The following is a 13,285-nucleotide window of genomic DNA, read 5'->3' as shown; positions in this document are numbered from 1 at the left end:
TTTGTTTTCCATTGCATTATTTCTGCTGACGTGGGGTTTATGGAGTATAAATAAAGTGAGGCGGAGGCTCTGAGTGCGGCCACCATGTTCTCTGTTTGTCTTTGTCTTTTGTGTGTTCTTTCATTCTCCACCACCCCCGGCACGGACCCCAACATGACACCACTTCTTGAAACAATTGATTAGCCTTACTAAACCTGTTGAACTCTGCAGGGTGAACCAAAGCAAGGATTATATGATGAAGAAGGAAACTCCTTCTCTGAAGCTCTGGATTCACTTCATTAGTGGATCCAAAATGAATACAGAAACTTACAGGAGTTTAGGGAGTGACGTGTTTCTTCAATGGGCTCCTGCAGTTGAATGTTGCACCTGAGAATACCAGCAGGTCCAGATACATTCAGATGACACCCCACTCCATATCCACTATTCCAATAACACATATTTTACCTTCTTCCTATGTTGTAGCTTATAGGAACTGCCACCTACACTGACACTAGGCCCATCTATCTGACTTTTTCCCCTAGAGATCTAAAGCAAACAGGATACAAGGGGAGATTTGGGAAGTGCATACAGGTTGTTCTTTTCATTTTCTCAGCTAGGAATCCAGTAAAGGCTTCATGATAACAGAAGCTGAGGTCAGTCAGGGAGTTTTCAAGACCTTGGTCTTAAAAATGGTGATATCAGAGGCTTCGGATTCCTCTATTGTCTTGTCTCAGTCTCTGCCATTTTCCATTAGTTTCCCTACGTTCTCCTCAGATAGAGTCTGTGCATTGCCACACTTGCATCTTTAATCCAGAGCCATCATCCTGGTTAGAATAGATTGTGCAGTGCGGGGAAGCACTGCCTGTTCTGACCATGGAAACCTAGAGATGCGATCGGCATCCTCTTCTGGGCTGTGACCTTGACCAGGCGTCACCAGGGGGAAAAGCTCATTTTTGGCAGTTAATCCCTTTTGTGGTTTCAGCGTCCCTGGACTATTTACTTACTTCTTACCCCTACTGGCTAACTTTGCTCATTTGTATAATAATGGAAAAATGGAAGAAAAATCTGGAAGGGAAGATTTGTCTTCGTTCACATAAGATAAGGTTGTGGAAAAGTCCTTCCCTGTAGATGCTCCTGAAGCAGGCTCCTGGTATGTTTCTCAGTAATTAATCATCTGCAATTCTGATCCACAGGAAATGCATGTGGATTTTACTTTTTAGAATCCTGAGGTTTCTGGAGAGAAAGTAGAGAAACTTTAGAAGTGAAAGACCCTCTGGAACTGTTGCATTTACCACGTTCATATCTGGCTTTCAGATGTCTATAGTGCTTGTCATGTAGTGCCCTCTTATCTTGCGGCTTCTGCAACCTCTGCTCCAGTTAAGCAAGTGTCAACTGCCATTTTAGGCATGTCCGTCTATCCAGTTTTTGGAGTGGGTAAGATTTCTTGCTACTTCAGTTATTTAATAGATTCCAAAAAGTGTTGATATTCAGATTATGCAGATTTCTTTTGACATAAAAGTGAGGTTGATGAATTTTATAATCTACATTATGGAGCCTAAACCAAAAGTACAATCAAGCATCACCTCAGATGTGTTACTGGAGGCAGAATTCCGATCTCATTACATACAAGTGGTACCTGGTCTGACGTACATGAACAGGCAAGGAAACAGAAAAAGGACATGGCACAACGTTTATGAAAAAGTCTCAGCAATTTTAATTATCTTCTAAGGAAGCTGAAATTGTGCAAGTAAAACAGTGTGACTGGACATGTCTCAGGTGAAGTTGTGTTCTGGAAAGTATCTCCAGTCCTGGGCTGGATCCAGTAGTTGCACTCAGGCCCCAAATCCTAAAGCAGCAACTGGTATTCCTTAAACAGATGATATTCCAATGAGAAAGCTGTTCTCAGGTGAGCTACAGAGCAGTGAGGAGGAGACGGAGGTGTCCTTGACTTCCCAGCATTGCTGAAACTTGAAGACCAAGGCCACCTCCTCATAGGTGGAGGAGAAATCCACCTATGAGTACATCACATCGGCTCTGTCTTCAGGAATCTTGGGCTGTGGGGAAGGTGAAGGAATGTGATTTATTCCTTTCTGCTAAAGCAGTGTGCCTCAGAGAGAATGAATTGAAAATTTAATAAATACACTTTTTGCCATAGTAAGGGAGAGAATATGAATAATTCATGGCAATGCAACTGGTCACTTCAGAGCTGGCAGAAGGAGCAAGTGCACAACTGAGAGAAGGAAGCACCCTGCCCCAGGAAGCAGGTGTGCTAAGACCATCCCCTGAGAACTGCCCTCCAGATGTCACGTGTCAGTGGAACCTGGGCTCGTGCCTGGGATCTTGTGCGTAGTGTGGAGAGCAGAGCACAGCTCCATTCCTCCTCACTGTGTGACCTAGGATGTGACCTCTTCCTCTGAGTTTCATTCTAAATAGGTGTTAAAATCAAATAACAGCAGTAACTTTACCTGTAAACTTTCTGGTAAGAGCCAGTGATGAGCAGAATTCTTATCACTGTTGTTGCCCGATCCCTTAAATATCATAAAAACACCTGTGTGACCCCTCGTCTCAGACCTCAGATGACCACCTCGCAGAGAGCACACCTGCTTTGTTTCTGTCACAAACGTGGTATTAGAACTGGAAACTCTGTGTACCTTGTTATAGAATTTATATCTTAGTTATGTTACATTGGATGAAGTTAGAATTAGTAAGCGACAGTTAGAATTTTAGGTGGTGGGATGTCTAAGCAAACTGTCGATGGTGTGTCTTCATTTCTCCCGGCTTATTATAGATAATGTGAGAGGAGAGAGAAAAATTAAAGAGAAAACTATTGACCGATAGTCAAGTGTTTGATACACAAAGGAAATTTTCACATCTTCTGGAAACCCCATTAAATTAAATAAATTAAAGAACTTTAAGACACTTTTCCACATTCTGGATGCATGTCTAATACAGATTTAGATTTAAATGCACAGAGGAAAAACAGAAAATAGAAATTCAGCAATAGATCAGTTTGCCAAATAGGAAGATTTAAATTAGTTTGTAATTTTACCTAAATACTCAAAGAACAAATCCCAGATTCAAGTAAGAAATGATAAAATTTCAATGTTTAGTGACTGGTTGACAGAAGCTTGAACTAACATTATTTTGATGAATCATACAATAATAATGAAACTTTGTCCAGTGGTTCAAATTTTCAAGGGGCTGCTTGAGTAAATAGTTTCTACCTCCCCTACCTGTGATTTCTGGCAGAATCTATCATCCTCTAAAACCCAGGGACCATTAAGAACAGAGACAGAAGTTTGAATACTACGAAGTTTTGAGAGACCCAAATTACTGCCTGGACTGATTTGTGAGGATGATCTCTATAAGCCTCGTCTTTGAAGAGTGTATGGTGGCTTTTGTTATAATGAACAGGTAGCAGCAAAGACAGTCAAGGAAAATGAAGGAGGAGGGGAACATGGTCCAAATAGAAGAACAACATAAAGATCTAGAAACTGATATCAATAAAAAGGAAGCATATGGATTACCTGGAAGAAAATTTAAAGTAAATGTTAGAAATATGTTCAATGAGCTAGTGGCATCACGCAAGAACAATATGAGAATTTTAATAGAGATAAAACATTTAAAAGATGACTAAACAAAACTATTGATGCTGAAGAATACAATAAGTCAGACAAAATTTTTATGAGGATTTTGGACCTGACTAGATCAAGTAATAGAAGAAACAGTAAACTCAAAGAAAGATCATTTGAAATAGTAGAGACAGAGAAGAAAAACTTAAATGAAAGAAATAAAAAAGAGTTAAAGACTTATGAGTCAGGAAGCACAGTGAAAATGAAATTATGCGTTGAGGAGTTATGCAAAGATAAGACAAAAGGGGTAGTGAAGGAAGCAGGTGAGAGAGAGACAGAGAGAGACAGAGAGACAGAGAAAGAGAGACAGAGCAAGAGAGGCAGAATGGTTTTTAAAGAAGTAATAGCATAGCAACTTTCTAAATCTGGAGAAGCAAATATTCGTCCACATCCATGAAGCTCTATACATTTTAAATAAGGTAAATCAAATGGGAAAAATCAGAGATAGCTTGAAACCACATTGCTAAAGGAAAGGTTTTCGAAAACAGAAAGTAAAAGAACAGATTTAGCAGATTTCTCAGCAGAAGATTTTCAGTTCGGAATGGAGAGGAATTATATTTGATAATGTTTGGTTTATTGATAGAGATTATTTCTGAGAAATGTATTTCTAGTCAATGTCATCATTGTGCAAGCATCATAGGGAGAACTTACACAAACCTACAAGGAATATCCTACTACACAAAAACTATGTGGAATAGCACAATGTTTCCAGACAAGTAACCTGTACAGCATGTTACTGCACCAAACACTGCAGGGAACTGAAACCCCGTGGTAAGTATCTCTCTATCTAAACACATCTAAATATGGAACATCCTTAATGAAAATATGGTATTACAATGTTATGTGGCCACAAACATATATGTGGTCTATTGTTGACTGAAACGTTTTTAGGTGGCCCATGACTGTATTCAAATTGCTCGGGGAAAAAAACTGAAAAACAAACACAACTCTGTCAACCAAGAAACATTACCATGTAAATCTTTTTGTAAAATAAAGGATAGGTAAGACCTTTCTCAGAGAAGCAAAAACTACAGGAATTCTTCAACACTGGGCCTGCCTTAAACACCACAGGGTCTCAATAGGTCTGCAGAATAATGACATAGCTGCATCAGCTCCATTCTGGCCTCTGCCATGTGACAGTTTTGTGTGAATTTTCTTTCTGCTCTCTCAGGACTTTTTTTCTCTCTCATCTTCTAACTCCATTCTCCTTCTAATTCTCAGTTTGTTGAAAAGATTCATATTTAGCGAAGAACATTAAAAACTTCGGAAAAAAATTTCATCTTAAACTCAACAAATTTAATTACCTGTCTTCACGGATGCCCATCTGTTCTGTTCTTGTTTTCCTAATGGATGTGGCCCTTGTTTCTACTTCAGTCGGTCCTTACTTCCATATGCATGATGCATCCAAACATCACTTACCCAGGGCCATCTTGGAGGAAGGTACCCTACCATCTGCCTCGTCCGCCTTAAGGTGCACAGTGGCCATTCCTTCAGCTGTTGTATGTGCTTTAGGGCTTTCCATTTAAAAGTGTATTTCACTATCCCCCAAATAAAGTTCCTGGACCTTAAAAAGTGATGTGCATTGGGGGCATTGACAGCCAAATTTCATTGAAAGTCTCTTCTTCCCTTGGTAATTGAGGAAGACTGGGAAGAAGGGAACAAAACTCAGACCTCATGTAGCTCCTCATTTAGCAATAGATTCAGTGCAAATTTAGAAAGTTGAAGACATTGAGTAATGTTGGTGTGGTTTTCTGTGGCATACTAAGGAGACAACAGAAGATGGTCAGTGGTCCGTCTCCATCCGGCTGGTACCCATTGTCCATTAGTTAGGTCATAAGAAAAGATAAAAGACAACTTTTGTGACAAAGCCCCAAGGGCTTCATTAAAACACTTTGCCCAGAAATTGGTCAACAGGGACATGACAAGTGTTTATATCACAGCTACTATTTTTTGCCTACTTTATGTAGAAATCTGAGAGATGTGCCCAGCTTCAGGGGGCTGATTCTCCATCCAGGGGACAGCGCTAACAGAGTTATGAGTTATGTGGTATTAGTCTGTCTGGGTCTTCCTAAGAAGACAACACGGAGTGGGTGGCTTAAACAACAAATATTGATTTTCTTACAATTCTGAAGTATGAATGTTGAAGATCAAGGTGCTGGCAGGGTTGGTTCTTTTGTGGCTTCTTCCTGGCTTACACTGGGGCACCATCTAATACACTGCGTCTCCACATGGCCTCTTCTTTGCGTGCACGTGAAAAGTGAGAGGTCTCTGGTGTCTCTTCCTCTTCTTATAAAGACAGCACGTCTATTGCATTAGGTTCTCACACTTCTGACCACATTCAACCTTAATTGTATCATTAAAATTCCGATATAGATTCATTGAATTTAAGGTTTCAGCATATGAATTTCAAAGAGGGCACAATTCAATTGATGACACAAACCAAGAGATGGTGAGAAGCATTAGAATATATATATTTTTAATCACTAAGGAATAATGGGCCATGCAGGAACTTGTAGGAAAGTTCCTAGTAATCGGTGAAACCTCAATTGTAAGAGGAAAATGTGCCTTCCTCCTTTCTTTTCTGGCAGAAGAATGTGAGGAAGCAGAACCACAGATATCAAAGAAAGAGGAGCCCTGGGGACAGCTGAGGTGCTGGTGAGGAGGGAGAGCACTGAGCAGATGAGCAAGCCCCGCCCTCCCTGCACCTGCTCCTGACCCGGCCTCCTGCTCTGTGGGCCCCGCGCGCCCCCTGCTGGTCCTGAGCGGCACCTGCGCCCGCCGCCTCCGCCTCCCTGCAGGGAGGTTTGTGTCTGGGCTCACACTCACCTCCCCTCACTGTGTCTCTCGCACAGTAATACACGGCCGTGTCCGCGGCGGTCACAGAGCTCAGCTTCAGGGAGAACTGGTTCTTGGACGTGTCTTTTGAAATGGTGACTCGACTCTTGAGGGAGGGGTTGTAGTTGGTGCTCCCACTATTACTATAGATACCCCCAATCCACTCCAGCCCCTTCCCTGGGGGCTGACGGATCCAGCTCCAGTAGTAGTAACCACTGCTGATGGAGGCACCAGAGACAGCGCACGTGAGGGATAGGGTCTCCGAAGGCTTCACCACTCCTGGGCCCGACTCCTGCAGCTGTACCTGGGACAGGACCCCTGTGAACAGAGAGACCCACAGTGAGCCCTGGAAATAGAGACAGCCTCCCATGTCGTCATATCTGCATCCCCGAGACACTCACATCTGGGAGCTGCCACCAGGAGGAGGAAGAACCACAGGTGCTTCATGTTCTTGCACAGGATGTCCGTGACTCTCAGAGAGCATTTCCCATGTGAGCTGGACGCTGAATTTAAGGAGCTGTGTGGTGGTTTCCTGTGGGTGCCTAAGTGAAGATTTGCATGTGGGTGGTGCCTTTGTATGGAGAGGTGAAAAGGGATGAGGGAGGTCCCAGTCTTTGGGGCTCACCCTGAGAGGAGGATGCTGGCTGTTCCCTCTGAGAACTCAGTTCTCTTCCTGGGGCCTCCCCTCACCAAGCCCAGAGTCCTCTTCTTCCAGGTAGGGAGATGTGCTGAAGGAGCTGATCTGGGAGATGAGTGTGACCATGGATCAAGGACAGATTTTTGGAACAGGTTCAATGCTGTTCTACCCGTGAAGATTTATATGAAACCAACCAAACATCCAGGTTATCTAAATTGGCAAATCTCCATTCAAAACATTAGGGCAGCAGCTAAATATATTAGTCACAGTGAATTTATACAAACCTACATCCATGCAATGTTTATTGTAATTCAGAATATCCATCATGGTTAGAAGGAATATATCTGTCCCATAGAGTGCGTCATAAAAAAAAAAAGAAAATCTGAGGCCTTTCATTTTGTGACCATTTGAAGTTTAGGATTCTGTCTGCAATCATAGGAGAAGGTAGTGGGACGTATCTCCAACCATCTCAATGTGAGATGCCGAGAATGTGGCCTGACCTTTATACACTTCTGTGTGAATAGATGTAGATTGGGGATCACAGTGATAATTTCAGTCAAAAACGATAATAGGTCAGCACAGGAGCATAATCTCATCATCAAGATTAAGGCAATTGTCTTTCCTGGGAACAAGAGAGGACATGTGTGAGCCCTCCCCTCTGACAGCACAAGGAACTCTGGTTCTTTCCTGACAGGTCACACTTCTGAAACATCGCTGGACAATGACACTCAAGCCCAGAGTCCTCACCCACATATTTATAGTGTCATGTGCACCTGTGTCTGAAAGACTTTCTCCTTCATTGAATTGCATGAACATACTTTAGAGTCTGCGGTATTGCAACTTGGGCATTTGACATTAGTTTGGTGAATTATATAATAAATAATCTATCTCCATGGATGTGGGTAACAGGAGAGTCATCAGAAGTTGGGTGTGTTTCAACATCAGGACAAACCTGGGCTCTCTTGTTAGGACTGAACAAGTGAGCTGACCTGTGGAACAACAGAGGGAAAGAGACAGACCCAACATTTAGAGCCAGGTGAGCTCCTGACCTACCAGGTGGTCTCTGGACATTTTGTTTAAACAGATCCAGAAAGACATTCCTCACCATCATGAGAATTATGAACATTGAGGGAAATTGAGATAAATTTTTATTTACAGAGAATAATTCATAGGCTTATAGACATCTATGTGGGTGTGTACAGGATTGCTAGAATACGCTCATACACAGAACAGAAGAAATAATTCTATTTCATGGAAAGAAAACCAAAGAACTTCTGAATTGGTAGGTATTCTTTGCCACAAATGTGTCAGGTCACTAGATCATGTTGTGATGCTGGAGGTAACACTTCCCAACCTTGTTCTGGAGACAAAATGCAAAAGAGTAAAGATTCAAGTGAGATTCCTTTGAAAAATATCAGTAATGAACAGACCAAAAAACATGAACCTTTATGTAAAGAGTGCTAATGAAATGAAACAATAAATTCCATGTTGAGGTGACAGGGAAGTTCCATCTGACAGCTCATTTTCACCTTTATGGGTACAGAGTGCCCTCTGCAGCCCAGCTCCCACCCTGAAGGGAGGTTTCTGTCTGAGCTCTGTGAGTGAGCTGGAGTCATTGTGAGCCACTCAGAAAAGTAGTTGATTCTACTTCTTCAAATGGGAATTTAAACAATCAACTCCTCACCTTACCCAGTCTATTTTTGTAACTGTGAATGACCCTTAAAAATGCCCTCACCATTTCTTTCATAATGGGAGTTGACTGTGTTATGAAGGTAACAGGAAGATGGGTAAGTTTAAAGTCTGGATACATAAACTGCTGTATTATCAAAGCCTGGAGCCAATCACCTTCTGTCATCTTGCTTAATTAGTTGTGAATTTGTTATCAGTTGTTTAGTTCAAGTTCCCATAACCCACTTTCTGATAAAATAGTCACATACGATAATCTTGAGATATTAAAATGAAAAACAATCACTAATTTCAAAATGAACCCAACTTCCAGAAGAGATGAAAATTTCTTTGTGGTGAAGGGTGTGAAGGGTGGAGACATGGTTGAATACTGAGGTTGTGTTCACAATTGTATTATTTTAATTAGGGAACTTCCGTACATCCCTTATACTTCTTAGAAACTCCCATTGAGAGCTTTGATCTAACGCAATTAGTTGATGGGTCACACACACACACAAAAAAGAACCTGAAGGTTATTGAGCAGGAATTGCTATTACAACTTTAGCTTTCCTTTAGAACACATTCCTCTACCTGATGTGAAATTAGCCCAGGTGCACTGATGAGCATTTTACAGTTAACCAAAGACGAAATGGGCACTCGTGTATGGAGCAGGGCATGGCCTGGGATGCTTTGCAAACAAAGTGGCTTCTCACGTCTTCTGGAAAACCCATCAAAATGGGCAAGGTAGGGATCTCTTAGGCACACCCGTCTATCCCACATTCATGGCTAATATAACAGTGGAAGTTGATGCAAAATGAGATCATATGGAAGATGAAGAAACTGCTGCACCACTGCCTCAGCTCAGCACAGCTACCTCTTCCCTCAGGGCTTCTGACTCTCTCAGGATATGGGTTTCCACACTATGTCTCTCGTACAGTAATGCACGGCCGTGTCCTCAGCCTTCAGGCTGCTGATCTGCAGATGCACTGTGCTGACAGAGGTGTCCATGGAGAAGAGAAACCATTCTGTTTAGCCCTGGGCACACATTGGGTTCCCAGTGTTGGTGTTCATCCATCCCATCCACTCAAGCCCTTCTCCAGGGACCGGTCTCACCCAATTCATACCATAGGTGGTAAAGCCGTAGCCAGAAGCCTTGCAGAAGACCTTCACTGAGGCCACAGGCTGCTTCGCCTCAGGCCCAAACTGCACCAGCTGCACCTGGGAGTGGGCATCTGTGGAGAGAGAGGATTGTGTGAAGTCTCACTTGACTGGCCTGATATCTCTCTCAGTCCTCGGACTGGGGAGTCCCTTAACTTTTGCTGCTGCCACCAAGAAGAGGATCCTGTGGGTCCTGTCCATGGTGAGGAACTGTGCTGTTGGTGGGGTGTGGTCACGAGGAGGGGTGTGGTTGTGGGGTGATGCTCTCAGGGCACAGAATTGTCTGTATTAACCTCAGTGATTTGCATATTCATGAAGGATGCTATTTAATAGCCCAATTTCTGAGCCAGTATGAGAAAGAGCAAATACATGACACATGGACGGCACAATTGTAGAAGCTGACAGTTCAAGCCGTAATCCTGTTAGAGGCCATGCGTCCCCTACACATCCCTGAACTCTGTGTTGACAGAGGTTCCCCCACTGGAGAACAAGCTCCCCCAGGACATGCACCTCACTTTCAACCCACATTTGAATGAATCAGGGGAAACTTGAACCAGTTCTAGACCTTAATATGCGAATGCGTTATTTTGGGAATGAGTGTGTCTGTTCAAAAATTGCACTGATTTAAAAGAAAGGATCTCTTCCTGACCTCCAGCTGCTTACTATTAAGATAACTAGCAGAGTTTGAAATCCCATTTTGAAAGTGGTTCTCATTACGACACCCAGTTTGATAAATGCTCACAATTGAATGGAATATTTATACAAACATCAGAAGTCCTTGTGAATACTTGTATTAGATATTTTTAAATGAAGTCCAGGGCCCTGAGAGGAACCCCTCCCCAGCATCCTGTGAACCTGCTCTGGGGCAGGAGCCTGTGCTGGGTTTATCCTGAGCGCCCCCTGCAGCCCAGCCCCTACCCAGGAGGAGGGTTTCTGTCTGAGCTTACAGAGTATATTCCTACCAGTGTCTCGAGTAGAATATAAAGTGGCTGTGCCCTGGCTCAGAATTGTCCTTTAGTGACACAATACGTTTCTCACACCATCTTTTGAAATACTGAATTGGCCTTCAGAAACCCAGAGAACTGTACAGGGAAAACCGAAGAAAAGATCTCATGCATCACTGGGGAGCCCTTTCCTGGAACTCCAGAGGCACTGAATCGTTTGACATACGGTGAACCCAAAAACTCTTCAGGGATTTGGGGGAGACTCATTTCTTTTAGGGTCCTGCAGTTGATTATTGCACCTGAGAATACCTGCAGGTGCATGTGCACGTGGATAGAAGGCCACTTCAACTCTAGTATTCAAATAACACATACACACACACACACACACACACATATACAAACACACACACATTGTGGCTAATTTTTACATTAATCGGCCCCATGCTTTTCCTTTTTTTTCTGGTATCCATGTCAAGGAAAGCACTCCCTACACTGGCACTAAGGCTGAGTATGCGTCTACTTTCTGCAAACAGAAGTAAAGAAAACAGAATACAAGTGGACACCTGGGAAGTGCATGCACACTGCACTCACCTGGTCTCACTTTCGAACCCTGCAGATGCCACATGAAAAGTAAATTTGAGGCCAATGAGAGTGAAATCATTTCCTTGGTGCTGAAGTTGCTGTTGTCAGAGGCTTCAAATTGCTCTATTTTCACGAACATTTTTTATCCTATTTTCCTCCTCAGATAGAGTTTGTGCATTGCTACACTCTCATATTTAATCCATATTGACTAAACTGGTGAGACGTAATGTGTGGAATGCGGAAGCATTACATGTTTTTACAGATGAATCTTAATGCTGTAGCGGTCTTCTTTCTCTGGACTGTGCCCGATACAGGAAGTCTCCAGGTGTGAAGCTGATTTTTGCTCTTTTCTCGATGGAACATCACAGGACAATCTTCGTAAATGTGCCCCTTTTGGCTAATTGTAGCCATTTTCATGATAAAGGAAGGCTGCTGGTATGGGATTGTAATGGGGATGGATTACCTTTCCCCACATACATAAGAATGTAAAAATGGGTTGTCTGCCTGAAGAAGGTCTCAGTGTTTTTATCAGAGATTCGGTCTCCTGGTAATACAGCCATGCAGGGATCTAAGTGGATTCTCACCCTGAGAACCTGGAGGTTCCTGGAGGAAAGGGCGATAAGAGTATGGGGGGGGGGTGGGGTTCCCAAGATCTCTCACCCTCATGCTAGTCCACACATGATCTTTATGTTTATTTAGTTCAGATTTTCATATAAAAAATCACACAGCCAGGCTCATTTAAGTTATCCATACTCAGTCCATATAGGACCAGCAGCTGAGTATAATAATCACATTAAACTCAGACAAATCTGGGCCCAATCCAATGTTTACCATAGCTCAGAACACCTACAATGACTCACTTACCTTGGGGATTATTTTTTCCTTGAAAGAACTGTAAGGGTTGCTGTGGATCCTCTGTGGGGTGGGGTTGGATTTTTTTGAACCAGCCTGTCATGCAGGGTATTCTGAGTGATGTAGACCTTTACACTTACATGGTAGTCATTCCTAGTGACATGGAAATGGCTGGCAGCCCTCAATTCTGGTAATTCCTTTGGTTCACCTGAGTGTCTACAAGAATCCAATGAACCTCAGGACTCTTCTTCATGGATGACTCTGAAGATTGTCAATCAACTCAGTGCTACAGACCGGGAGCTAATGGAGGATTCTCAGTCCACTGATACACTGGGCCAGCAACTTAGAAAACATCCAAGAATGAAACATTTTTGTCAATGCCAATCAATATTAAATTCAAGAGTCAGGATTTTCAGTAAACTGTAGTGTAAAATTTTCATGATTCTTGACAAAGGGATCTCAAACTTCATGGTGTGCAGAAGAAATGAGCTCATCATGGTTAGACAGAAGCTTCTTTTCCTAGGAAGTTAGTCTTTCAAACTAAAGCAACAGAGAAGTGGTTTCCTGAGATCTTGTGAACTCCAGCCATGAAACTCCAAAAAATCTCCAGTCAATTTTTTGGTTCATGTCTTACAACTCAAGAAGCAATGAAAAAATCTACAAAATTGGAAGCCTACTCCAACAGAGATAACTTTCCCTAATTGAAAAATAGACCAATATTCATAAAGAGACACTTTTTCGTGGGACCCACAATGTACACAGATTTCTGTGACCTGAAGAAGTTTCCCTAAGAGAATCATCCTCTAGACATCTAGGTATGCAAAACACACTGTGTATATTTGTGTATGATTAATCTGTACAAGTCTTTGGCATATTAAACAAACCTCGTGTTAAACGTGATAACTTTATCCCTTTCTGTGAACTCACATTTTACTGGTTTCAAAAGTTCATTGCCCTTGTGATGCAGCAGTAGGTGCCTTTGAGAACGTGCTGATGCTTCA

The 13,285-nt window shown here is 42.5% G+C and overlaps 1 protein-coding gene and 1 pseudogene across 2 annotated transcripts; both read right to left on the bottom strand.

Moving 5' to 3' along the window:
* Positions 1-6,076: 6,076 nt before the first annotated feature.
* LOC105538227 (putative V-set and immunoglobulin domain-containing-like protein IGHV4OR15-8) lies at positions 6,077-6,961 on the bottom strand. The gene is made up of 2 exons (XM_011978029.1): positions 6,848-6,961; positions 6,077-6,764 (listed from the first exon to the last, which is right to left on the bottom strand). Exons 1-2 carry the CDS (start codon positions 6,891-6,893, stop codon positions 6,229-6,231), a joined length of 582 nt encoding a protein of 193 aa, XP_011833419.1. The 5' UTR covers positions 6,894-6,961; the 3' UTR covers positions 6,077-6,228.
* A 2,687-nt stretch (positions 6,962-9,648) lies between these two features.
* Positions 9,649-10,107, bottom strand: LOC105538229 (annotated as a pseudogene). The gene is made up of 2 exons (XR_001005862.1): positions 10,068-10,107; positions 9,649-9,986 (listed from the first exon to the last, which is right to left on the bottom strand). The product of XR_001005862.1 is annotated as an Ig heavy chain V-I region V35-like (transcript).
* Between the last annotated feature and the right edge of the window lie 3,178 nt (positions 10,108-13,285).

Source organism: Mandrillus leucophaeus, unplaced genomic scaffold, assembly GCF_000951045.1.
Source record: "Mandrillus leucophaeus isolate KB7577 unplaced genomic scaffold, Mleu.le_1.0 Scaffold1873, whole genome shotgun sequence".
NCBI lineage: Eukaryota > Metazoa > Chordata > Mammalia > Primates > Cercopithecidae > Mandrillus > Mandrillus leucophaeus.
This window is presented reverse-complemented; position numbering and strand designations above follow the sequence as displayed.